A 25,425-nucleotide genomic window follows, 5' to 3' on the forward strand; every position below is an offset into this window, starting at 1 on the left:
CATTCCTCTGGCTATGCGGGGTCTTTTCTGGTTCCATACAAATTTTAGGATGATTTGTTCCATTTCTTTGAAAAAAGTGGATGGTATTTTGATGGGGATTGCATTGAATGTGTAGATTGCTCTAGGTAGCATTGACATCTTCACAATACCCATCTACCTAACTCTTAACAGTAGTGAGTTGTAAAGATATATTAGGCCACCTCCTTTTTGCCTCAACCTAAACCTCACATCAATTACACAGCTGGCTGGGATTAGGAACGTAGCCTATAGGTTGGAGAAGCATACACAGTGGGTTAACAGCTATCTGAGATTTAGAAAGGCATATTTGGTGGGGGTGCAAGGGACTGGAGAACAAGAATTTTCTTAGCTTGAGGAATTGGTAGGTTGTCATCTAAGCAACCAAGGAAACCAAGAGAGACTTCTACTCAGGGATACGACATGATCAGCTTTGTTTGTTGAAAGCATTGTGAAGAGTAAATTGGAATGAGAAGAAGCTGGTTTTGGGGAAAGCTATTGCATTGTTAATCTGGCTGGTCATTTTTGCTGTGTCATGAATTATGGCTAGAGAGTAGTTCAATGCTTATAATGATATTGTCTTCAAAACGTGTGCATCTGCATAGATTGAGAATTATTTGAATGCTTCGTTATTGTTGCTGTTGTTTTATAAATGGTCTGTCCTAGTCAGATTTTCTTAAGGCTTTTACTCTTTTATCTGATGGCTCTTTACCCTATTGGAAAAGAAAAATAATCTAATAGTGATTCCAAGATTCCTGGGCTTATATTAACCACACAGACATGGGTTTGGACTGCTTCCACAAAACAGGGCAATTGCAAATGACTGTAAGTCACAGGGGTGGGGGGTGTTGTTTTCTAATAATCCTTTCAAGATTTTAGCCTCCACCCCTTGAAGTATAAAGAAAGTGTCTTTCGTACCCACTAGCTGCAAGACAGTAATAATCTGGGGGGCAAGGAGAATGCTATCTGATTTCTTTAAACTGTGTCACCGTAAGAAATAAAGACACTGGGAATGTTGAGTACAAAGAAAGTACTTAAGCCTTAGCTAGGACAGAGTAGCTGTCTTCACATATTTGAAGACCTGTCATATAGAAGATAGCTTACAATTAACTAGCTCTGTAAGTCTACAGGAGTTAAGACCAATGATAGAATAAGAGGGGAGACAAGTTCCTGAGCCTAAGGAAGACATTCTAAAGGTTACCGCAGTCTGATGTCAGCAAGGGGGAGCTCAATGGAGTTTGTTTTGTTGTAGCTTTGGAATGGACTTTACCTCCTTGCTATAGTACCTCAAACAAAATTTAAGTATTCTAGAAAGTAAATCTTGAATTATGTTGAAGTGACCATCTGACACATACCGAGTTGAAAGTCATTATGAATACACTTGTGTCAGCATTTAGAAAAATGGAGGGTGACTTCATGAGATGAAACAAGGATATGACACTGAGCTGATAATAGCATCATTATGACAGAACTTACATTTATGGAGTTCTTCGTATGTGCCAGATACTCTGTTGGGCACAAACAGTGGCTATTTCATTTAATCCTTTTAAGAATCCTAGGAAGTATACAGTTGACTCTTGAACAACGTGACGGTTAGGGGTGCCAACCCCCTTCATAGTTGAAAATCTGCATATAACTTTTGAATCTCCTAAAACTTAGCTACTAATAACCTACTGTTGACTGGAAGCCTTACCGATAACAAAAACAGCCAATTAACACATATTTTGTATGTTATATGTATTATTTACTGTATTCTTACAATAAAATGAGCTCGAGAAAAGAAAATGTTATTAAGAAAGTCATAAAGGAGAGAAAATACACTTACAGTACTGTACTGTTTTTATTGAAAAAACCCCGTGTGTAAGTGGACCCATGTAGTTCAAACTTACATTGTTCAGGGGTCAACTGGATATTTTAATATTCTCTATTTTACAGATGAGAAAACAGCTCAGAGAAGTAAAAGCTATTTAAATAGTCTGACCCTAGATCATATTGAAGGTTTTGGGGTTTTTTTCACCTTTCAGGTAGGCTGTCATCCCATGTACATTTGCCCACTAGCCACAAATATTTTCTAAATTTCTCTGATTGTATTCAAGGAGCCAAGTGTTTGATGAAGAGACACTTACCTGTGGGAATTTGTTTCTTCTTCCATCCTTTACTTAAATACGTGGTTAGTTCTATAGACCACTTGTAGTTCTGAGATGGTACTATTAGTTTTAAGCTAAATACAGATCTGTAAAGGAAGATTCTGATTTAGGTTAAATTCTTTTTTTTTTTTTAAGATTTTATTTATTTGAGAGAGAGAGCACGAGCGGGGAGGGGGCTGAGGCAGAGAGAGAAGGAGCCCCAATGTAGGGCTCCATCTCAGGACCCTGAGGCCACGACCCGAAAGGCAGACGCCTAACCAACTGAGCCACTCAGGTGCCCCTAGGTTAAATTCTTGAAGATTGATTAGTTTATTAAATTTTGAGTTTGGTTCAAGATTTGTATGTAGAGATTTTACTTGGTTTAGATTGTTTGAATAAGCATAAGTCAGACTGAATTGAAATGGTTGTGTTTATCTGAATGTAAGGCTCCTTTTCTAACCTTGACGCATAGAAGATACTCATAGGAACTGGTAGAATGAGTGAGTACATGAATCAGTGAACTTTTATTAGTATCTCAAAGAATCTCTGCCTTTTGCTTACTAATTCAATGGATGACTTATAAATGAACAAATCTACTTAATTGATGTATTTCTGTAAACAGTCCCTGGATTTTTCTTACCGCAGTGCTGTTAAGACGGAGATCTTACACAGTGTGGTTCCCTACACAGTGTGGTCTAGTTTGCTTCACCACAGACTCTACTCCTAACCTCAGCCAGTGGTGCCATCGATAGAAGCTTTTGGTCACACTGAGAAGCAGTGTGGCTTAGGATCCCTGCCCATGACATCTGCCACAGGAGAGAAAGACAGTTGGCTTTGGTAATAAATTTGTAGACTCAGGTTCATATACTATAGAAAATATATTATTATATCCTTTCCATGCTAATAAATATATTCTTACTATGCTAATACGAAGAAATGTTAATAAAGTTGAGTTGATAAATTTTTGTAAAGCGCATACATATTGAAAAAATGCTCTGGAAATACACATTTCTTCTATTTTTAGTTAATTATATTACAGTCTGAACCAGAATTTCATCACACATTCTCTTTTTAATTGGGTGGGTTTGTTTGTATCAGCTACTGAGAATTTATGCCTAAGTGATTATTCATTTAGTGACACTAAAAAGGTATTTCGAATTTATCACCATTTTGAGTAGAAAAATAACCCTAGCATGAAAAATTATGTTTCTTGGAGAGTTGAGGGAATGCAAGCTGAAGATGAAAACAGTTGTCTCATCTCCTTTATTCCCTGTGGGATTTTAAATGTGCATCTTGAGTTACTTCATCTGTCTGTTCTGGTGCTGTGTGTACCTGGGAGGTTATGAGTGACGTTGGTGTGTAAGTGCCTTGCACCTCTCAGATTGCTGGCTTTCAGGCTCAACTTTCACAAGCAGCAGCAGGCCTTTTTCACCTGGGTGCCAAATGCCGCATTTGCCTAGCAATTTATTAGTAAATATTCTAGGAGATGTTCCAGGTACATCCTTGAAGATTAAGTTTTGTCTTGTTTCAAAATGAAGTTCTGTCTCCCATGCATCTATGATTCTGATTTTCCCACATTTTCTCATGGCATGGAGTTTTGTCTAAGAGAATATTGATTGGTTTTCTCCTCAGAAATGAAGTAGATTGTGAGGCTAATTCCACGCACTGATACTTAGTTGTGCGTTGCAATAAACACAAAACCACGTCCCTTGACGGATAGAAGGGAAATGTATAGAAACACTATTAAATGTTATCCAGAAGCTTGGTTCCGGCTATTAAGACCATCCCAACTTTCTCCATTAGGCATTTTGGAGGATGCTGTTGCTTCTGTCTTCCGAGTTTACGTGATTTAAAAGAATCTATTATTATAAAGACACATGAACAGGAGCCTTGGAAACTTAAAAGCACACACACTGTGGAAGGATGGACTGACCCTTTTAACCAAAATTTACATCCAAAGCTCACTGAGCGTGAGACACTAAAGTCATTTAAAATCTTCTCATTAAATATTTAATCTGGTTTTCCTCTTTCTCTCTTATTCTCACTCTGACTCAGCATAAGGTCAGCATTCTGGTCATCACAATGGATTTACTTTAAAAATACCTCTGTGAGAAGCCAGAAGCCCTCTGAATTGGTCATTTAATCCAACCACATAGATCCCTTGATTGATTGCTCAGTGTACTCACATGTGCTTGTATTAATTATGCTCTTTCTTCTGCCTTTCTCTCTCTTATTTCTGGGAGTTTCCAGGGAGCAAGTCTGCAGGCCTCCAGAATTAAAGATCCTGGCCAGGGCCCACACAGTATAGTGCTTATTACTGTGCTCTGTATAGAAAGTTGTTGGAGCATGTCTGGCTCTTCCGTGAGACTTTAAACTGTGGAGGGCAGACGCCATGCTTTATTTACTCAGATCTGGGTCCATTCATTCAACAAATGTGTGTCTAGAATCTATAGTATGCCAGCTACCCAAGCAGGTCCAGGACATAGTGCCTGCTCTCAAAGAAACTCTCTGTTTATGAGGAGAGAAAGAAATGTGGTAAGTGTAATATTAGTGGGTAGCATCAGCTTAACACTCACTGTATGCCACGTTTTGTGTTAAGTATCAATAAGGACCATCCCAATAAAACTCTGACATAGAAACTACTGGTGTCTCCATTTTGCCATTGAAAAAAACTGAGATCTCACAAAATTATTTAACTTAGGCACAGACTATAACAGGTTTGATAATAGGCAGTTCGATTTTAGAGTATGAACTCTTAACCACTAAATTATACAGCCTAAGAGTGGTGAAAAAGGAATATATTATAAAATCACAGAGAAGGGGGCGCCTGGGTGGCTCAGTCTGTTAAGCATCTGCATTCAGCTCAGGTCATGATCTCGGGATCCTGGGATTGAGTTCTGCATCGGGCTCCCTGCTCAGCAGGAAGTCGTCTTCTCCCTCCCCACCCCCGCTCATGCTTGCGCTCTCTCTCTCTTTGAAATAAATAAATAAAATCATTTTTTAAAAATCACAGAGAAGGGAAGATGTCGTGTCTTTCTTTGGGAGTCAAGGTGACATTAAAAGAAGGTTTTCAGGGCACCTGGGTGGCTCAGTTGGTTAAGCGACTGCCTTCAGCTCAGGTCATGATCCTGGAGTCCCGGGATCGAGTCCCACATCGGGCTCCGTGCTCGGCAGGGAGTCTGCTTCTCCCTCTGACCCTCCTCCTTCTCATGCTCTCTGTCTCTCTCTCATTGTCTCTCTCGCAAATAAATAAAATCTTAAAAAAAAAAAAATTTTTTTTTAAAAAATAAAAGAAGGTTTTCAGAGTAGCAGATCGGATTGTAGCAGGTAAGAAAAGGGAGGAGAGTCCTGACAGAGGGGGCCAGCCTGGGGAAAATACAGAGATGTAAAAGCAGGACAGGTGAGGTGGCATTTTATGACCAGGCTGAAAGATAATCGTTTGAGATTTGTGGAAGGTGAAGTAGGCTAGGTAGACAGGGGAGGTTATGGGTGATTTAAGAATTTTGAACTCTATCCTGAAAAAATAGAGCAAGCCTTTGGAGGACTTTAATCAGAGAAAGGACATAATTAGATCTTTATTTTTTTTTTTTAATTCTATTCTAATGGCATGCAGAAGAATGGATCAGCCAGAATAGATAGGATTGACTCCTTCTTTAGGGAGAAGTGAATCGTGGATGAACCCGATTCTGACTTGAGTGACACTGTTGTTCTGGAAGCAATAAAAATTCATTAGAACCCTTTTAGAAAATGATCTTCTGATATGTATCAGGGGTCTTAGCAATGTCAGTACTTCCATCCTACTAATCTCATGTCTGGGAATTGAGCTTAAGGATACAACATAAAATGCAAGATACGCCCTCAGACCAGCATTTATGATAATAGTTCACAGTGCTTAAGGCAGATTGGTAAAATTGAATGAATAAGTAAATAAATGATGAATGGTTAATGGAAAATAGTAATGGAAATTTCGGTAACCATAATAGAAGAATGGCTAATATACATTCACTGGGTAGTTACTATGAATCCAGTAACAATGGTTCTGAAAATTACGTAAGTAGATGGGGAAATGTATTGTAACTGAAAAAAAAGCAAAGTAGAAAAAGATACTCCATGGGGCGCCTGGGTGGCTCAGTTGTTAAGCGTCTGCCTTCGGCTCAGGTCATGATCCCAGGGTCCTGGGATCGAGCCCCGCATCGGGCTCCCTGCTCAGCGGGAAGCCTGCTTCTCCCTCTACCTCTGCCACTCCCCCTGCTTGTGTTCTCTCTCTCGCTGTGTCTCTCTCTATCAAATAAATAAATAAAATCTTAAAAAAAAAGAAAAAGATACTCCATTATTATAGAATGATTATAATGCAGACCTATGTTTAGATGAAAAACTTGAAGGAAATACATCAAACTGTAATAGTAGTGGGTGTGTCCCTCTGTTCTCTATTTTTCCAGTGTTCTTCAGTGTACTTAATTCATTTTTATAATGCAAAAAGGTATAACACTTTGGGTCTGTTAAATTTAAACATGTCTGAGGTCTGAAACATCAAAGTGACAATAAATAATATACAATTAGAAATAGGCTTGGTATTCAAGTCTTGGTTTACACATTGGAGACAATACATGACAACTGAATTGAAGCTCTAACCATTTTCCTTCTCCTTGGGTCAGAATCTCAGAGTCTTATTGTAATGTATTAGAAGTTTTACCATCACTGGAACTTATATAGACTCACATTAATGGGGGCAGAAACCCAATTCTTCCCGTTTCCAACTCCATACCTCAAGCAGTTGGGGGGGGCTCTCCTGCCCTTTGCAAAAGTAGTTTTGATCTACCAATCTCCAATAACATAGAAAATACCTGATTTCAAGCATATATCATTTCATAGTTATTCTTTTCTCTTGTAAGGGGACATTGATTGCTTTTCTTAATACCGCGGTATCATTTTTCTTACTTAGCAGTTCTTGTTCAAGGATCAAGGGTCTGCTTCACTGTTTTCAAATTTTTAATGAAATAGAATGCAGAGGCATATTTCACCTACTTAATTTTGATGGGCTTTGATAATCCAGATATTTTCTTTTTTTTAAAGATTTTCTTTATTTATTTGACAGAGAGACAGCTAGAGAGGGAACACAAGCAGGGGCAGTGGGAGGAGAAGCAGGCTTCCCGCCGAGCAGGGAGCCGGATGCTGGGCTCGATCCCAGGACACTGGGATCATGACCTGAGCAGAAGGCAGACGCTTAACGACTGAGCCACCCAGGCGCCCCAGATAATCCAGATATTTTCTAACTGGAGGGTTTCCGTTCATTAGTCTAATATTGCCAGCACTCCCTGTGTGCCCCAGTAGGCATGTTTTGGTTTAAGACCATTTCTTTTGGGGTCTAGAGTAGCATTTTGAAGAAGGGATTGTTTTTCACCATTTGTGTAGTAATTTGGAGACATGTGTATAGTTGAGGTGGGGCTAACATGAGGTGATCCTTTCACTGTTTCCATGCTCTCAGCACAGGCAGCATGCCCCAGCACTCGGACGAGGACTTGATGTCGTGTCCAGCCCGTGTGTATTTGTGAATTCACGTTTCAGGATTAGTCACGTGAACTAGTGCTTCGGAGCACAGTCCAGTTCTGTAACAACCTTTGCAGACTAAAGAAATTGTGTTGGGAAGATAGTAGTTAATTTTGAAGTTATTTCTAGACCATGGAGGATTTGGACTGTGATTTAACGCAAACAGGCAGTGACTTTGGTTGTGTGTCATGAGGCTAGGCAGGGGTTTACTAACCTGAAAGGAACTCCTCACCAACTTTTCAGAACATCTGAAATTCCCATGGGAACCAGGATCCTTAAGTCCTCTTTCATGATTGTTTATATCTTTTCATGTTGACTTGAGGAAATTTCTGTTTCCTAGTGGATGTTCGATTAATTCATCTAGTACCACTAGTGGTGGGACCCCCATGAAAATGGAACGTAGACATTACTGGTAAGTATAGTGTACCTATGTGGCAAGGGGCTACGGATGGAAAGTAAAGCCCGAGGGCTAGAGCACAATACTTGAGGCCCTTCCAAATCAGGCGTCACTTGGAGAGATCTAGTGGCCAGGGCAATGGGGAGGGACAGGAAAATCAAATCAACCAGTATCTGCCAAGCACTTTCTACATGAAAGTCAATGCAGCAATTGTCCTCACAGACCATGAGAAAGAAGAATACAACATGGCCTTTTTGCTCAAGGAAGTTGCCATTACAAATAGTGTCTGGGAAAGAAATAATTATAATATTTATGGAATGTTTACTGTGTGTTAGGTATTAATCTAAATGCTATGTATGTGTTGTCTGATAATGCTCTCATCAACCCTGTGAGATAGGCACAGTGACTATATTCAGTTTACAGATCTGGAAACTGAGGCCCACGGGAATCCAAAGTCTTTGAAACTTAAGACCCAGGCATTCTTACTCCAGAGTCCTTGCTTTTAAGCGTTATGCAATATGGCCTCTTAGACAAATTTTTTTATATTTCAGGGCCTCTGGGAAAAGGTGAAAGAAAAATGTAAGAGTATGCTTGGTAGAGCACAATTTGTGATGCCAGATTTCTTCTACTCGTTACCTGAAATCTTATAAAATGTGAAATGTACAAAGAATCTTCTTGCTTGTTCTGAGATATTTGACCTAGGATAGCTTGGCAGGACTCTTATCACCCCAAACCTAAGTCTTCAATCTGATTTTAAATATTCTTGTTCAGGGCTAATCGGACCTAAGGGATTTTTTGTCGTTGTTATTGTCCTAAGTCTTTGCCAAGAAATACTTTATTTTTGGACTTTCTACCTGAAATGTGGACAGCTGAGCAGAGTCACTTAGTGGCCTTTGATCCCATTAGAGAGTTCTGAATTGGTGACCCAGATCCTTGGATGAAATTTGATATTAAAATAACACCGAACTGAAGACATAGGAGATTGCGGTGTAATGTATACGGTCAGAATAACCAAGACTTGAGGAAAATTAAATGAGTTTCATTTGGCTTCATTTGCCCACTTGTGACTTTTCTTTCACCCTTCAGTGATTCATAATCCACCTCTTCACATATCAGGGACACAGCAAAACATAAAGTCTCTAACTCCAATTTAAGGATTTTAGAAGTTAGCAGAGCTTGATAAACAGCAGTACTCTTTAACACGTCAAGAAGACCCAGTGACTAGTGCTGCTAATGAATTTGAATTCCTCAAAGTTCGGGTACTGCTCTGATGTCATCTTCCCACACTGTTTTATCTTTCAAGAGTTTTTGCTTCATCACATTTGGCCTTTTTTGAGGGAGGCCTGACCCAGTGACTGTCGTGGGTTTGCAGATGGACTGTGTTTCATCCAGATCCTAATATTTTCATTTTTTTAAGATTTATTTATTTATTTGAGAGAGAGAGAGGGAGGATGAGTGGAAGGGGCAAAGGGAGAGAGAATCCCAAGCAGACTCCACACTAAGCACAGAGCCCGGCATGGGGCTCTATCCCATGACCCCGAGACCATGACCTGAGCTGAAAGCAAGAGTCAGATGCCCAACTTTCTGTTCCACCCAGGCGCCCTCCCTTACATTTTCTTAAGAGTGGCCTGTGGGACTTTCCTTTCTTCTCTCTCACCAGTGGCCAGCCTTCAGCACTTGTAGTAACTGCTTGAGCTATTACACAGATACAGTATTTCAGCTTGTGTGTGGGTTTATTTAGCAAGTGTTTATTGGAAGCTTCCCATGTGCGCCAGCAGGACCTGGTCTAGCCAGGGAGGGAATGCCGCCTTAAATACCATACCATTGGTGCCTCACCTGCCCTCCCTAGTCCTGGCCTGGTTCCCAAGCACTGTGCAGGACACCAGAGTCACAGAGCTGGTAAAGATATGGCCCTTACCCCCAATGCGGACAGTCCAGTGAGGGACATGTAAATGATCCAGTGGATGTTGTTCTTGATTTAAACTATAGATGAAGCCACACTACATTTTTTCCACTCTCTGTAGCTGACTACATCATGAACTCAAAACAGGAAGAAAATAAAAATTAATTTGGATATATCATTTCCTTTAAAATAACTTATAGATTTTGCTGGAAAAAATATTCAAATACTCATATATCAAAGTCACAGAATTAGCCCAGGGAAGACTGTTTTGAATGCTGGTTATTTACCAACTGAGCGGAAGCATAGAACTCTTTTTCATCTTAATGAAAATAATAAATGCAGATGAGCACCAGGTGTTGTATGGAAATGATGAATCACTAGATTGTACACTTGAAACAGATATTATACTGTATGTTAACTGACTGGAATTCAAATAAAAACTTGAAAAAAAAGTTAATAAATCCAGAAGCAAAAGTATATGGATGATAAGTGGCCTCACCATCTCACTGCTTTGAAAGTGCTTTCTTAAAGTGAAAATTATAGTCAGTCAAATATTATTTTGAAAGGGAGAGTTAATTTCTGTTTTGGTTTCTAACTTAGCTTTTCGGGAATCACAAAATTTCTTTGTGACAGTACTAAGATGGGATGCTGGAATTCATCTTTTTTTTTTTTTTTTTTAAAGTAGGCTCCACACCCAGTGTGGAGTCCAATGTGGGGCTTGAACTCATGACCCTGAGATTTAAGACCTGAGCTAAAGTCAAGGGTCAGGCATTCAACCAACTGAGCCACCCAGGTGCCCCTATTTCTGATTCTTTAATGAATAATGCAACTAAGTAAAATTCTGTTCTGAAAACTTACTTTTTCTTTCTTCTTGATAAAGTCTGACTCAGATGGTGGGAGAGCCATTCAGACTCTACTTATTTGCCTCTACCCAGTCTCTGGTGACAGTTGGTGCACACATCTAGTATCTAGAAAGGGCCATTTAGATAGAATCAAAAAGATAAGAAATAACTGTTGGCAAGGGTATGGAGTAAAGAGGACCCTCGTGCACTGTTGCTGGAAATGTTAATTGGTGCAGCCACTGCAGAAATCAAAATATTAAAAATAGAGGGGCACCTGACTGGCTTAGTAGGTGGAGCATGCAACTCTTGATCTTGAGTTTCATGAGTTCAAGCCAACATAGGATGTAGAGATTACTTAAAAATGAAATCTTTAAAAAAAAATTAAAAATACAAGTATCATATGATCCAGTAATTCTGCTATAGGTTATTTACCCAAAGAAAATGAAAACACTTATTTGAAAAGATATATGCACCCCTGTGTTTATTGTAGAATTATCTACAATAGCCAAGATATGGAAGCAACCCAAGGGTCCATTGATAGATGAATGGATAAAGATGTGGGGGGTGTATGTGTGTGTATATAGTAGAATATCACTGAGTCATAAGAAGGAGTCAGATCTTGCCATTTGCAACAACATGGATGGACCAAGAGAGTATTATGCTAAGTGAAGTAAGTCAGACAAAGAAAGATAAATACCGTATGATTTCATTTACATCTGGAATCTAAAAAGCAAAACAAACAAGCAGAAACAGACCCAAAAATGTAGAGAACAAACTGGTGGTTGCCACATGGGAGGGAGGAAGGGGGATGGGGAAAATGGGTGAAAGGGAGTGGGAGATAGAGGCTTCCAGTTATAGAATGAATAAGTTATGGAGATGAAAGATACAGCATAGGGAATATAAATGATACTGTAATAACATTGTGTGGTGACAGATGGTAGCTGCACTTGTGAGCACAGCATAACATACAGAGATGTTGAATCACTATGTTGTACACCTGAAACTAATGTAACGTGTGTCAACTATACTGTAATTAAAAAGAAAAAGGGCGGGGGGGTGCCTCACTGGCTCAGTCAGTAGAGCATGTGACCCTTGATCTCAGGGTCTTGAGTTCAAGCCCCATGTTGGGCACAGAGCTTACTTATTAAAAAAAAAAAAGAAAAGAAAGGGGGCAGCTTGGTCAAAGATGTTTATTATTTAGGGGTATGCTGGCCTTCCATTGTATTATATACATTCTTCTATTTTCAGTCACTGGACTTTTTAAGATATAAATAATTTAGAAACAAGTTTCTATTACATTTTTAAATATTCTTAATTTCTTCTTAATTATAGAGCAAAGAGATTGCATTCCAACTTCATGAGGATTTGATGAAGGTTCTTAATGAACTCTATACGGTAAGCACGTTATCTTTCTTCTTTTGCAAGAATCCTTGGTTTAGAATTTTGGTTTGCAGAACACTGCTCTTACTAGAATTTATTCTAAGCTAGGGTGTTGATGGATGCTTCTCTGGTTGAAATGTGGAACCAAGTGGATAGATGCACACTACTACATTTTGCCATGCCCTCTCAATTTGGGGAGACTGTATTCAAGTAAATATGTATATGAGTTAACACACTTTTAAGGAACTAGAGTATAAGTGTCCCATTAAGACATGTTTTTAACTGGTTGGATTATAGGTGATCTGTACATATATTTAATTCCAGAGTATTTTGTCTTAAATTATTACCATTCTTGAATTAGCCATTCTGGGATTTGAGCAATTTAGAGTTGCTTTATTCTGTTACTTTAGTTTTTTTCCCCATTTCAGTTAAATTGGTTAATGACCTAATATATTAAAATATATTAAAATTTGGGGGAGGTATATATTTTTCTCCTTGGCAATAATTTGCTTTTTTGAATTTAAATTTTATTCAGGTTACTGCCTATAATCATAAGAAATTAAATAATTTAAAGCTATTTTATTTAAAAAAAAAAAAACCAGTGAGGTTGCAGGTTGGAATTAGTCATATGTCCATGTAAATTTTTTTACACTTAATGAATGATCATATTATTAAACACAAATTCCTCCTGGAGAATATGACGAGTTTTTATTTTACAAGAGAGAATAACATAATGAGAAATGAGTAATATTAATTTGTTATAGCTATAGATATTTGCATTTTTATTGTACAAGATTATTTGAATTCTTAATAGGCAAATTAAACCTGAAACATTATTAACATGTTTCTTGATTTACAAATCCCATTTGTTCTTAAAAACCCATGTGTGTAAAATGCAATTTTGTAAATTGTTTTTAATGCTCCATTGATACTTGCTAATTAAAAGACACTGTAGTTTTAAGCTTTTTATTTATAAAATGAGTCATATTCTTATAAAATTCACTTTCCAATTTTTTTGTATATGTGGTAAATTTGAATTTTTTAAATTTATTTTAGAGAGAATGCATGTGGGGGGCGGGGAGGGAGAGAAAGTCTTAAGCAAACTCCACACTGAGTGCAGAGCCCCACATGGGGATCAGTCTCACGACCCTGAGACCATGACCTGAGCCAAAACCAGGAGTCAGTTGCTTAACCAACTGCCACCCAGGTGCCCCGCTAATGAAATTGAGTTTTTGATGATAAAGGCCATTTATTAGCTCATGTTTTTTATGTGATTTGTTAATTTCTGATACCCTAATTTGGCAACCATTTCTAGATTTAGAATTTATTTTTTATTTTTATTTTTTTTTAAGATTTTATTTATTTATTTGACAGAGAGAGAGAGCACAAGCAGGGGGAGCAGCAGAGGGAGAGGGAGAAGCAGGCTCACCAAGCAGGGAGCCCGATACGGGGCTCAATCCCAGGACCCTGGGATCATGACCTGAGCCAAAGGCAGACGCTTTTGGTGACTGAGCCACCCAGGCACCCCTAGATTTAGAATTTAAAAGTTAAGTGAGCATCATGCTTCTGAGACATCCAAAGAAGAAATTCTGTATCTTCTTCCATTGAACTGTTCTAAGATGAGAGCTCTGTGGCATTTTCCTTGTGGATCCCTTTGCTTAGACATTGTTTTGCCTAGAAATATAAATCAATCTCTAATACTTTAAAAAATAGATCTGCTGATTGTCATGACTTCATAGACAAGAGCATGTTGATCATGGTCTGAAGCTAGTAGTACTAGTCAAAGCAACAATGGCAAAGTAAACTTGGTTGTTGAGTATGAGGAAAATCAGTAAAATGTTGTGAAATTTTTATCTCAAAGAGGGATTTGCATAGTGAAATTTTTCCTATATTAAGCCTATCAAATGGACTTACACATTTATCAGACTCTATGTAGATGAATCTAGTAAGCTGACTCAGAACTCTCATCCTTTTTTATCAGTCTGAAAGCCTAAGGGAGCCAGGTTCTAGAAAAGGCCACTTGGAGTTGAATGACCCTGTCAGAGTCATTTAACCTCTCAGGATCAGTTAAGGAACTAAGGGATAGTGGAGATGAGCAGTGAGGTTCTAATTAGGTAGTCTGTAGATCACTTTAAACTCTTGGGGAAAGAATTCATCTTGGGGCATGTGGGTGGCTCAGTCAGTTGAGCATCTGACTGTTGATATCAGCCCACATCTTGATCTCGGGGTCGTGAGTTCAAGCCCCACATTGGATTCCACACTGGGTGTGGAGTCTACATTTGAAAAAAAATGATCTTAACCAGAGAGCATGCTCACCCGAGGTCAGAGGTCATGTTCCTTTGGGAAAGACCTTCATATTACACACACACACACACACACACACACACAGTTTACTATAAAAGATGATGATGTTTGGTCTCTCTTGCACTTTAAATTCAGATACACAAATTCTGTCTTGTTGAAATGACATCTATTCATCATACATATTCAGCTTACATTCGGAAAGAAAAGATGAGGAGTATTTGAACAGGGGACCAGGAGTTGGGGGAATGTGGTTGAGGTTCCTTGTGCAGCCACTGACTGGTCATGTGCAAATGACCATCTGAGTTATATCATGCATAGAAGTTTGTACAACTGATGAGGTAATAATGATTGCTGAAGCAACAGATACAAAATATGTAGCCTTAAGCAACTGAGGATGCTATTTAATTGCCTTTTCTGACGCATATTCACTCCTCCCTTTTTTTTTTTTATCCCTTGATACTCCTTGGGAGTCAAAACATTTTGAAAAGTACATTAACTTCCTTATACCAGCGGAGTTGGAGTGCTTTACTTTAAATTACAGTCAACCTTAGTGGTGAGCCTTATGTGTGGACTTCCTTACCCAAAGATATTTCTCCCAGAGGCCTCTTGGTTATTCCAAACATTCCAAACATTCAGAAGGTTTTGTCTTAAATAAAATACAAACACCCAGAAAGAGTCAAAAGAAATGCCTTATGATCATTTATACCGTAGAGTGAACCATGTTTTATCAGATTCTTTGAGTACAGGTTGTGTGCCTCAGACATAAAGGCTGGACTTCCAAACAGGGGAGAGAGGATGGTGGCATCAGAGTGCCATCCGGAAGGGAAGGAAAGGCTTTGAAGACATGCATCCCCTTTTCTTTATTTTTTCCTCAACCTTGCCTTTATTTGCAGAAACAGGGCCTCGGGATGATCATGTCTCACCTTGAAGACACGTAGGGCAGAGAGAGCAAATTCTGTTATTCAACTGTTGTGTTCTGTATTCAGGCCCTCACCAGATGCGATGAGGTTCACCCACATTGTTACGAAGACTAATTTATTTATTCAACAAACATTTTTTAAATGCCTGTTACAGTACAAGGCACTTTGGGATACCCTGGGGATGTAGGTATGAATAAAAACAGGCCACATACTTCTTCCCAAGGCATTTATATTCTGGTGGGGAGAAACAGACAGTAAACAAATAAATGTATAGTATGGCAGGTATAAGTGTTAAGAGAAAAAATAAAGCTGAGTTAATACAGATGAGGCATTCAGAACACCGCCTGGCCCACAGTAAATGCTTAATAAATGTTAGTTGTAAGTGTCATCCTGGTCATGTCATCCTCTTCATCATTAGTGGAGTGGGGATGGTAACAGCTCCTTGTCTGTGGAGATCCGGGATGGCATCAACAGTAATTACACATGACTTTTACATATGTATATACACGTATACATACGGTTTTTCCTCATAATGGATATATATTACTTTTGTACAAAAAAGAAAAAAGAAGGTAACTTCCCCTAAGAAAACCAAATCACTAGTAGATGTGAACAGGGCTGCCATCGGGTTAGTGGGGAGATGGAAAAGCAGAAACAGAACAAGGGTGACACGAAAAGTCAGAGGGGGCATTCAAAACAAAGTTTGCCTTCATCTGTCTGGTAAACAGTAGGTTAAAGTGCTAGATCTCTCTCTCCTGATACCAAAATCTCAAAAGGTTATGCTGCATTTTAGCAGAAAAACAATGATCTGTCCTCTATTAATATCTCTTTGCTTTGCAGCATTTTACTCAGCATTTTAAAAAACGAAGAGCTGACCGTCCTCAGTAAGCAAATTCTAACAAAGATTAACACAGACAGTTATGATAAATCCACATGAAATTGTTAATTATGTGTAATTGATCATCACACTCCCTATACATCAGTGACACACATGGCTAGCCAGAGTCAAGAGGTAATCTGTCCCCAGTTTCCATTAACATTATGGGGAAAGAACTGAGAAAATGAAGATTTATCCAGCCCTTATCATGAGGCAAGCGCATTATCCCATTCATTTCTTGCAGCAGCCTTATGAGGCAGGTATTACTAATCCCAGTGTAATAAATGGGAACTGGGGCTCAGAATGATTAGCTCAGGATCACACAGTTAATGAATGCTCCAAAATCTAAACCCAGCCTCATCCCTACCGCCCATCCGTTGTCCACCTGACAGCTGCCTTAGGGAAGGATGTGCAGGGCAGGTGGGGAAAGGAAGGGTGGAACGTGATCTAATAGATAAACTCATAGGTAAAACTCACACTGCATGCTCTCCTGGACACTTGTAAAAATTTATTCGAGCTTTCCAGACAGTCCAGGTGGGGTTACAGAATGGGAAACCCAAATGGCTTTGCACTTTAAGCTTTAATGTTGGGGTATGTTCATTTGGAGTGCCTCTTTAAGATACAGTCTTTCATTTATCTTTAATGTTATATGTGTCAACACCACCTGTGCAGCTGTGTGTTCATACACAGTGATTACTGCTAAGGATCTATTACTGGATACTCCATTCACCTTTGTTTCCTCCTTCTGAACTGCACTTCTGATTTGCCTAACAAATGTAAATAGAAAATGGAAAAGCTGTCCCAGTACCAAACCCAGAGGCCACTGAGCATCTTCTATGGAATTTGGAAAATGGGGTTGCTGCATGCACACAGATATCCACCCTGGCCTTTACACATCTTTGAACCACTTATCTCTTTAAAATGTTAAAATAAAAAGCTAATTATTTTTTAGAAGGGATGAGAGGGAAGACACTGTTTATTATTTCAAGCCCTTCCTTGAAGACTCCACCTCAGAGGACTGCTGAGGAAAGCTTTCTTGGCTGGCTTGTGAGCCTCCCACGAACCAGGAGCTAATGCATTCTTCCGTAACAAAGAAACATGCCCAAGGCAAGGTTGGAAAGTCATTCCGAAAGAGCCCAAGATACTCACCACCCCATATCAGAAGATTTTTCTCTGAGCCTCAAAGAGGGTTTTTATTTATTTATTTTTTTGGCTAAGTATTTATTTTAGCTTGAGGGCATTTTAAGTATTTGAAATATATATCTTTGTAGTGAAAATGAAAATTCATTCCTTTGAGATGGACTACAAAAAGGTCTCGTCTCAGAACAAAACACTGAGCAAAGAGAAATAAGGTAGAAAACATATGTAAAAGGCTCCAAAATTGAAAACCTCTTGGGAATACCACATTCTCCATTATGCCACCTGGAAAACTTTTTTTTTTTTAAGATTTTATTTATTTATTTGAGAGAGAGAGAACAAGAGACAGAGAGCAGGAGAGGGAGGAGGGTCAGGGGGAGGAGAAGTGGACTCCCCGCTGAGCAGGGAGCCCGATGCGGGACTCGACCCCGGGACTCCAGGATCATGACCTGAGCCGAAGGCAGACGCCTAACCATCTGAGCCACCCAGGCGCCCCCACCTGGAAAACTTTTTAAAAAAGCGATCTATTTAGAGATCTTGGGCTGACAAAGTGTTCACATATATCCTTCTGGCATATTATAACTAGACACTTCAATGGAAAGAGAGAGAGAGAGGTGTTGGAATCAGATGACTCTGCCAACTTCTGAATTCTACTCTTGGGGTTGACACAGACTGACTTTGGAGATTAAGTTAGCTAATTTAGCTTGGCTTCATTTTCCGCCCAAAATGTTTGGGTTAATAAAATTTTTTCCATTGTGTGAATCTCTGAGGACAGCTGTTTGATAAAGAACTTTATACACAGATGCCTTTTAGGACACCCTGCTAATTAATGAAGCCAGATGATCCCAAGTGCCTGCTTGGAATCTTCATTTTCTCTCTGAGATTTGAGATTTAGTTATGGTTGGTGCTTATGAACTACAAGTAAGACTGTCTTCTAAAAGAAGTGAGCAATATGAACTGGAAAAAAAATTATTTGGCTTAGAAATGAAAGAAAATGTTAGAAAGTATAGTTCAGGAAAAACAAAAAATTTCTAAATAACGTGTCATACCAAGAATTCTTCTCAAAGAGTATTTTATCCTATTACATTCTAAAATACAGTATTATGACTTTTTTTTTTTTTAAAGATTTTATTTATTTATCTGAGAGAATGGGAGACAGAGAGCATGAGAGGGGAAGGGTCAGAGGGAGAAGCAGACCCCCCGCCGAGCAGGGAGCCCGATGGTGGGACTCAATCCCGGGACTCCAGAATCATGACCTGAGCCGAAGGCAGTTGCTTAACCAACTGAGCCACCCAGGCGCCCCAGTATTATGACTTTTAAGTAATTACAGTGCTTTAGTGCTTTACACTTAATCAGAATGTTTTGTTTTTATTGGGTAAAGTATTTAGCTTTGTTTATCATTGCTTATCAAACCCAAAGGTATAGAGACAACATACATATACATAGAATAAATTAGGGGCATTTTGCTTGGATTTATTGTCTCCAAGTGGACCAGAAATGTTGACCCGTGAAAATGTACAAATCATGTGGCAGAAATCAAGATCTAAATCACTTGTATCCATTTCAGCATATCTTAATACATGATTTTGTGACTCACATGATTATCTGAATTTCATCCTACTGTAGGCTGATTGTAGAATTGTAGACTGTAGAATTTTGTTTTGTTTTTTTTTAAAGATTTTATTTATTTATTTGAGAGAGAGAGAATGAGAGACAGAGAACATGAGAGAGAGGAGGGTCAGAGGGAGAAACAGACTCCCCGCCGAGCAGGGAGCCTGATGCGGGACTCGATCCTGGGACTCCAGGATCATGACCTGAGCCAAAGGCAGTCGCTTAACCAACTGAGCCACCCAGGCGCCCCGTAGACTGTAGAATTTTAAGCGCTGAATGGCCCTTTAGAAATAATCAAATTAACCTCCTCATTTAAGGAGAATATTACAGAGACTCAGATTAAGTGATTAACTGAAGTCCCAGGTTGGACCTGAAACCCAGGTTTTATTTTGATTCAGATTAGTAAATAGTTTCCTATGGGGGCTGCTTCAAGTGAGAGTTCCCGGTCAGGCTTCCCAATCTAGAAGATTAAAGCTCAACCAGAACATAATAACAGCTAACTTTTGTCAGGTACCATTCTAAGCACTTTACATTAATTAGCTTTTTAAATTCCCCCAACAGCCCTCAATGGGTAGGTGAGGCACAGGAGAGGTTGATATATTGCTGAAGGTCACAAAGCTAGGAAGTCTCAGACCAGGCACACACTGTAATCTCTTTTTTACTGGCAATTATAACCTAAGGTTATTGTGTACCAACAGAGGTTCAGGCAGAGGGTTTGGAGATCCAAAGAGAATTTGAGACACATTGAGGACTAAGAAAAGTTCTGAGAGGAAAATGTAAAAATGGACAGGATTTCAGTAATAGGAGAGAGGGAGAGGGGGCGGGGAAGGTTTTGGAGGCAAAAGGAGCAATGTGAGCCAGTGCATATAATTTGGAAGAACTCGAGGCATATTCATAGAATTTCCTTCTGGACCCGTATCTAGAGAGAAAGGACAAGTCAGGAGTTGAAGGATTTCGAGTACCAAAATGAAATTGTCGTGAACATAAGGCAGCAAAAAATGGTTAGACATCTAGGGCGCCTGCGTGGCTCAGTCAGTTAAGCATCTGCCTTTGGCTCAGGTCATGGTGTGTGTGTGGGGTGGGGTGGTTCTAGGATTGAGCCCCACATTGGACTTCCCGCTCGTCGGGGAGTCTGCTTCTCCCTCTGCCTGCCACTCCCCCTGCTTGTGCTCCCTCTCTGCCAAATAAAGAAAAAAAATCTTTAAAAGAAAAATGGTTAGACATCTTGTCAAAAGCCTTCGAAAACTCAAAAAGCTTCTTTGCACAGATTAAGGCCTTTCGCCTTCCTTCTCTGTTCCCCTCACCCTTTTATTCTTTAAAATAAATGGAATGAGATGAATTAGATTTGAGGCACAGGATATGTTTCAAATTCCAAACCATTTTTCATTGAAAGAAAAGGATTCTAATACCAGTGTTTCCCCATTGTAGTTGATACTGCAATTCTAAGCATTGTAGGGCTTTCATTTTATGATTCCAAGTGTCTTGTGTCCTCAGTTTAAATATTTCCTGTACTAGGGCACCTGGGTGGCTCAGTGGTTAAGCGTCTGCCTTCTGCTCAGGTCATGACCCCAGGGTCCTAGGATCGAGTCCTGCATCAGGCTCCCTGCTCAGTGGGGAGTTTGCTTCTCCCTCTCCCACTCCCCCTGCTTGTGTTCCCTCTCTCGCTATCTTTCTCTCTCTCTCAAATAAATAAAATCTTTAAAAATTTTTTTTTCACTTTAAAAATAAATAAATATTTCCTGTACTGAACCTTGTAACTTAAATGTCTAACGTACACACAGAATGCAGTAGCCGGCCCACAGGGGTGCAAGAGCCCCTGGCTCTGGGGGTCCCAAACAGACCCGGTTCAGCCACTCTCCACTGACACAATCCAAAGGCAGAGAAATGAATGGTGGTGAAACAGGAAAGGAATTTATTGCAGTGAGGCCAGAACCAGGAAGGCAGTAACTAGTGTCTCAAAGACTGGCTCCAAAGTGCCAAAAATACTTCCAGGTTTCTACCAGGAGAATGTGGGGCAAAGGTGGGTGGGTACGTGCAGGTGGGCAGTGAAGGTCAAATACATCACTTCCTTGGAGTCAATCAACAGATGGGGTCTTGCTGGTTCAAGACAGCCCTTATCCTTTAAGGGGTAGTTTTGCTTCCCGTCAGGGAAGGCTTTGCCCTTAGGTCTTCCACCTGAGCCAAGAGGCTAGCCAGGAAGAACCCCGCTAGCAAGTGTGTGGTCAAAAGGGAAGCAGCTAATGTCCTCTTTCAATGTTGGAGGCATGTGAAACATTTTCCTGAAAAGAATTAAGTATTTAATATTGCAGGAGACTTTTGAAATTCTAGTAAATTCTTTGGCTTTTCATTTTACATATACTTTCTCCCTCAACATTGCCAACTACTTTAACCTTTCCCATTGTCACTCTGCCACTGTGTTCAGGGTGGCCCTGGTTAATAAGTATTCCACGTGGCAGCTCTTGGGTATTTTTTTCAGTAGATTAAACTTGTATTTCAGTGCCTCTGAAGACTGGCTCAAAACCCCTTTTGAAACAAGGGCTTTCTGAATGACCTTCTCTATCACTGATTTTTCTCTCTTGACTTGTTGGGCAAGGATTAAGTCTCTCTGCCACTCTGTTCCTTTGATGCATAAAACAAAGACCATCCCTCTGCTCTCAGCCTCTCAGGTGTGAAAATAAACAAGTCAGCCTCAGTGGGGCTGAGGCCATTGTGGGCTTAAAGGATGTGAAAGAAGGGTGTTTCATTTATTATAATAGCATCCATTAAGCATTCACTGTGTGTCTGTTACCCCTGCAAGTGCTTGACACGTATTCATTCATTTTATCTCCACAACAGCCTTACAGGTACTATTCTTATTCCCAATTAGAGGTGAGGAAACATTCTAAAAGGCAGAACATAGATTTGATCCCAGGTAGCTGGCGCCTGAGTTTAACTATTAGAGCTGGTGAGAAATGAAACGTGCTGTCTTTTAAGACCCTGCTCTCCATCTTCGGAGGATGGTTGCCCAGCAAGTATGTGGAGGAGGCCTGTGATCTGTAATGTCCTAGGATTTATGGAATGCAGTTATTCAGCGTTTGTCCCAAATTTCAGAGTCTATTCCCTGTTTCTAAGTCAGTTATATGGAAAGCGCTAAAAGCATTGTTGCCTCTACTGTAGAGTTGTTATATAGGATCATCTCTACTGCATCCAAGTAATGCACACCCAGTGGCTGGGAGGGGCCTTTCAACAAACATATAGGCCCTGGAAATGCATTGATGACAAGCACACAGCCCTGTCACCAGTGAACTAGACTAGTGAGATATTTCCATTTTTGGTGTTAGATACTGGGCTAGGTAAAGAGACAGGTCTCCACAGCTCTGTGCAAAGCCCAGAGTCACCTGGGAGACTCCTAGAGCCCATGACACCTGATTTTAGTGATAAAGGAAGGGTGGGAAGGGTGTTCCAAAAAGCAATTAGTACATGAGGGAAAGCACAGATGTGTCAAACCACATTGCCTGTGCAGGGAACTCCATGTGCTTGAACATTACCAGAGCATTAGCAAATCACTGATGTAAAAATGAAGGGAGTAGTACATTGGACTTTGTAAAAAATCCTCTGCCCTTTCCACCACATGAAGTACTTGAGAGACAAGGAAAATATCCTTCACAATATCAGAATTTTTGGTGACAGTGACATTTAATTCATGTTAGAAATCTCTGATAGGGCACCTGGAGCCCCAGGATCGGGTCCCGCTTCGGGCTCCCTGCTCGGCGGGGAGTCTCCTCCCTCTGACTCTCCCCTCTCTCATGTGCTCACTCTCTCTCTCATTCTCTCTCAAATAGATAAATAAAAAATTTTTTAAAAATTGTGAAGTGGAAAGATATTATACCACATTAATTGCTCTCATGAAAAATTACTCTTAGGCACTAATGAACTGGTATCAATCAATAAAGAATAAAATGTTACTGGATTTCTAGTAATAGAATGTAATGGAATCAAGTAGGACAAGGCCTATTTGTGGTACATAGTAGGGGGCTCAGGAAATGTTTGCTGAATATGAATGTTCATTGAGAGTTCATAAACAAAACCAATAACCCCTAACTGTGACTCAAAGACTTAAATTAGAAACCGCCTGTAGTGACTGTTGCAAATAGAGCTAGGACAGATTAAGATTAATAAGTACGGTTCACTCTTGTTACAGATAGAAACATTTTCTTTTTAATAAAGCATAAAATAATTTATCTTCTTTAGGATAAATTAGTCATTTTTTATTAAAAATTTTTATTAAAGTAGCAAAATCTTGTTAAACTAATTGTAATTTATATTGCCACTTTAAAGTTGTTAAATTTAGCATTTTGAGAAAGATGACTAATGCCCTGTTTTAACTCAAGTATTACAATAAAAAAATAAAAGCATGTGGCAAATCTGTGTATCACCCCCGCACCCACCAAAGAGTTCTTGGGTTTTCCTCCTTGATGAGCACTTGATGATTGATCACTAATCAGCTTGGGAGCTAATTAAAGTCACTAGAGTGATAGATATCCTGGAATAAGGTTCATTAGTATAACGGTGTGTTAGACAGACTATCCAGGCATTGTTCATTTCTAGATATTTTCTGTGCAACAGAGCAGATGAGTTATGGCCTCAGAGCCCATGGAGGATTGTAGGAGGAATCCTACATTCTCAGCGTAGCATGATGTACTACTTGCTGCCTCAAGTCAACGAAAGCAGGAGATAATTAGTATAATTTGTTGTTACACTGGCTTTTCCTTTCGGTTAAAATTTATCTGCCATTTACCCTGACACTGAAAAAAATCAATCCCTTTAGCTACTGAGAAGTATTTTACACACACACACACACACACACACACACTCAAGTCATAAATTCTTATGGTATTTAGTTGTTGCAAGATTAGTATCTGAAATCATGGACTCACAGAGTTTTAGAGTTGGAGAAGGCCTGGGGGATCATGTGGTCCAACCACCCCCGCCCCCTTATAGGTGAGAAAGCGGGCTCGCAGAGATGAGTAGTCTTGCCCCCAGGTCAAATGGGTGGGGCATGGGTGGATTGAGGGCTCACACCCTTGGATATCTGAGACTCGAATGCTCCTTCCCCTAACACAGGCTCTTGAAGCTGGAGAAGAAAACAGTCAATTTACAACAGAAAACAAAAACATTAATGATGGCATGGATTCTATTTTCCTATAGACTGCTAAATGCCATTCTATATTATTTCCTCTGAGCTTCATCAACTCTTCTCCTTTTAGCAGGATATTATTAAAATCCTCTTAGAAAGAAGACTTCTAGTTACACGATCAGTTTTTTCTTCCAATTTGGCCTCTCTCTGGTTTGTACTTTTTCTTTCATTCCGTACTTTTCAAGGTGTTTTGAGAGGCACAGTTTGGTTGTCCCCCTAATTTTGGTTATGTAGGGAGACCTCATATTGTCATCTCTAATAGATAAGACTCATACTGAGGGTCGGAAAGGCTGAGGTTACGGCCAGCAAAGTGAGGATCAAAATCCAGGTTTATTGGATTTCATAGACCTAAGCTCTTTCCATTGAAATAGTGCCCTTTATAATTACTCCTGAAACAAAATCTTTAACATTACACTAAACGTAATATAATTATTTTTAAAATTTTCTTTAGCCATATTTCTTCCCGTTGCATATGTCTTCTCTATTTTCCCTTGTGTTTATTCTCTGCGTTTCTGTTGCCCTGTCTTTTGGTTGGTTGGCAGGCCCTAGGCAGCGAGGTCCAGAGTCTCAGACAATGCCTTTTGTTCAAAGCATTTGTTTGAATTATAAATATAATTTGATGATAAATTCAGACTGTTGTACTGATTTCATTTCAGTGGAGCCACAACATACCTCAAGTTTTTCTTGATAAACTAGCTGTAAAGACAGCATCTCATGCTATTTAATTGTCCATCTTGATCTATTTGCTCATTCTAAAGAGCTTTGCTAGAATTCTTAACGTATACGTAAATGGCATAAATGGAAATATCACCAATTTCCTTCCCTTTACCTCTATTAGAAATGATAATCTTGGGGAGCCTGGCTGGCTCAGATGGTTAAACGTCTGCCTTCGGCTCAGGTCATGATCCCAGGGTCCTGGGATCGAGCCCCACATCAGGCTCCTGGCTCATCGGGGAGCCTGCTTCTCCCTCTCCCTCTGCCTCTCTCCCTGCTAATGCTCTCTCTCTCCCTCTCTGTGTCTCAAGTGAATAAATAAAATCTTTAAAAAAAAATAATAATCTTGGGGTGCCTGGCTGGCTCAGTTGGTAAAACATGAGACTCTTGATCTTGGGGCTCTAAGTTTGAGCCCCACATTGGGTGTAGAGATTACTTAAAAATAAAATCTTAGGAGCGCCTGGGTGGCTCAGATG

At 39.6% G+C, this 25,425-nt stretch overlaps 1 protein-coding gene across 4 annotated transcripts in view; it reads left to right on the forward strand.

Moving 5' to 3' along the window:
* SRGAP1 (SLIT-ROBO Rho GTPase activating protein 1) overlaps positions 1 to 25,425 on the forward strand; it is a 179,038-nt gene that overhangs the window by 57,304 nt on the left and 96,309 nt on the right. For all 4 annotated transcript variants that reach the window (XM_081821991.1, XM_081821990.1, XM_031026587.2 and 1 more), the window contains exon 4: positions 12,163 to 12,225. In XM_081821991.1, coding sequence (XP_081678117.1) covers positions 12,163 to 12,225 — 63 coding nt within the window. The remainder of the gene's footprint in view (positions 1 to 12,162; positions 12,226 to 25,425) is intronic.

The sequence above is a fragment of the Leptonychotes weddellii genome, chromosome 5 (genome assembly GCF_054177405.1).
Source record: "Leptonychotes weddellii isolate Sample4059 chromosome 5, ASM5417740v2, whole genome shotgun sequence".
Lineage (NCBI taxonomy): Eukaryota > Metazoa > Chordata > Mammalia > Carnivora > Phocidae > Leptonychotes > Leptonychotes weddellii.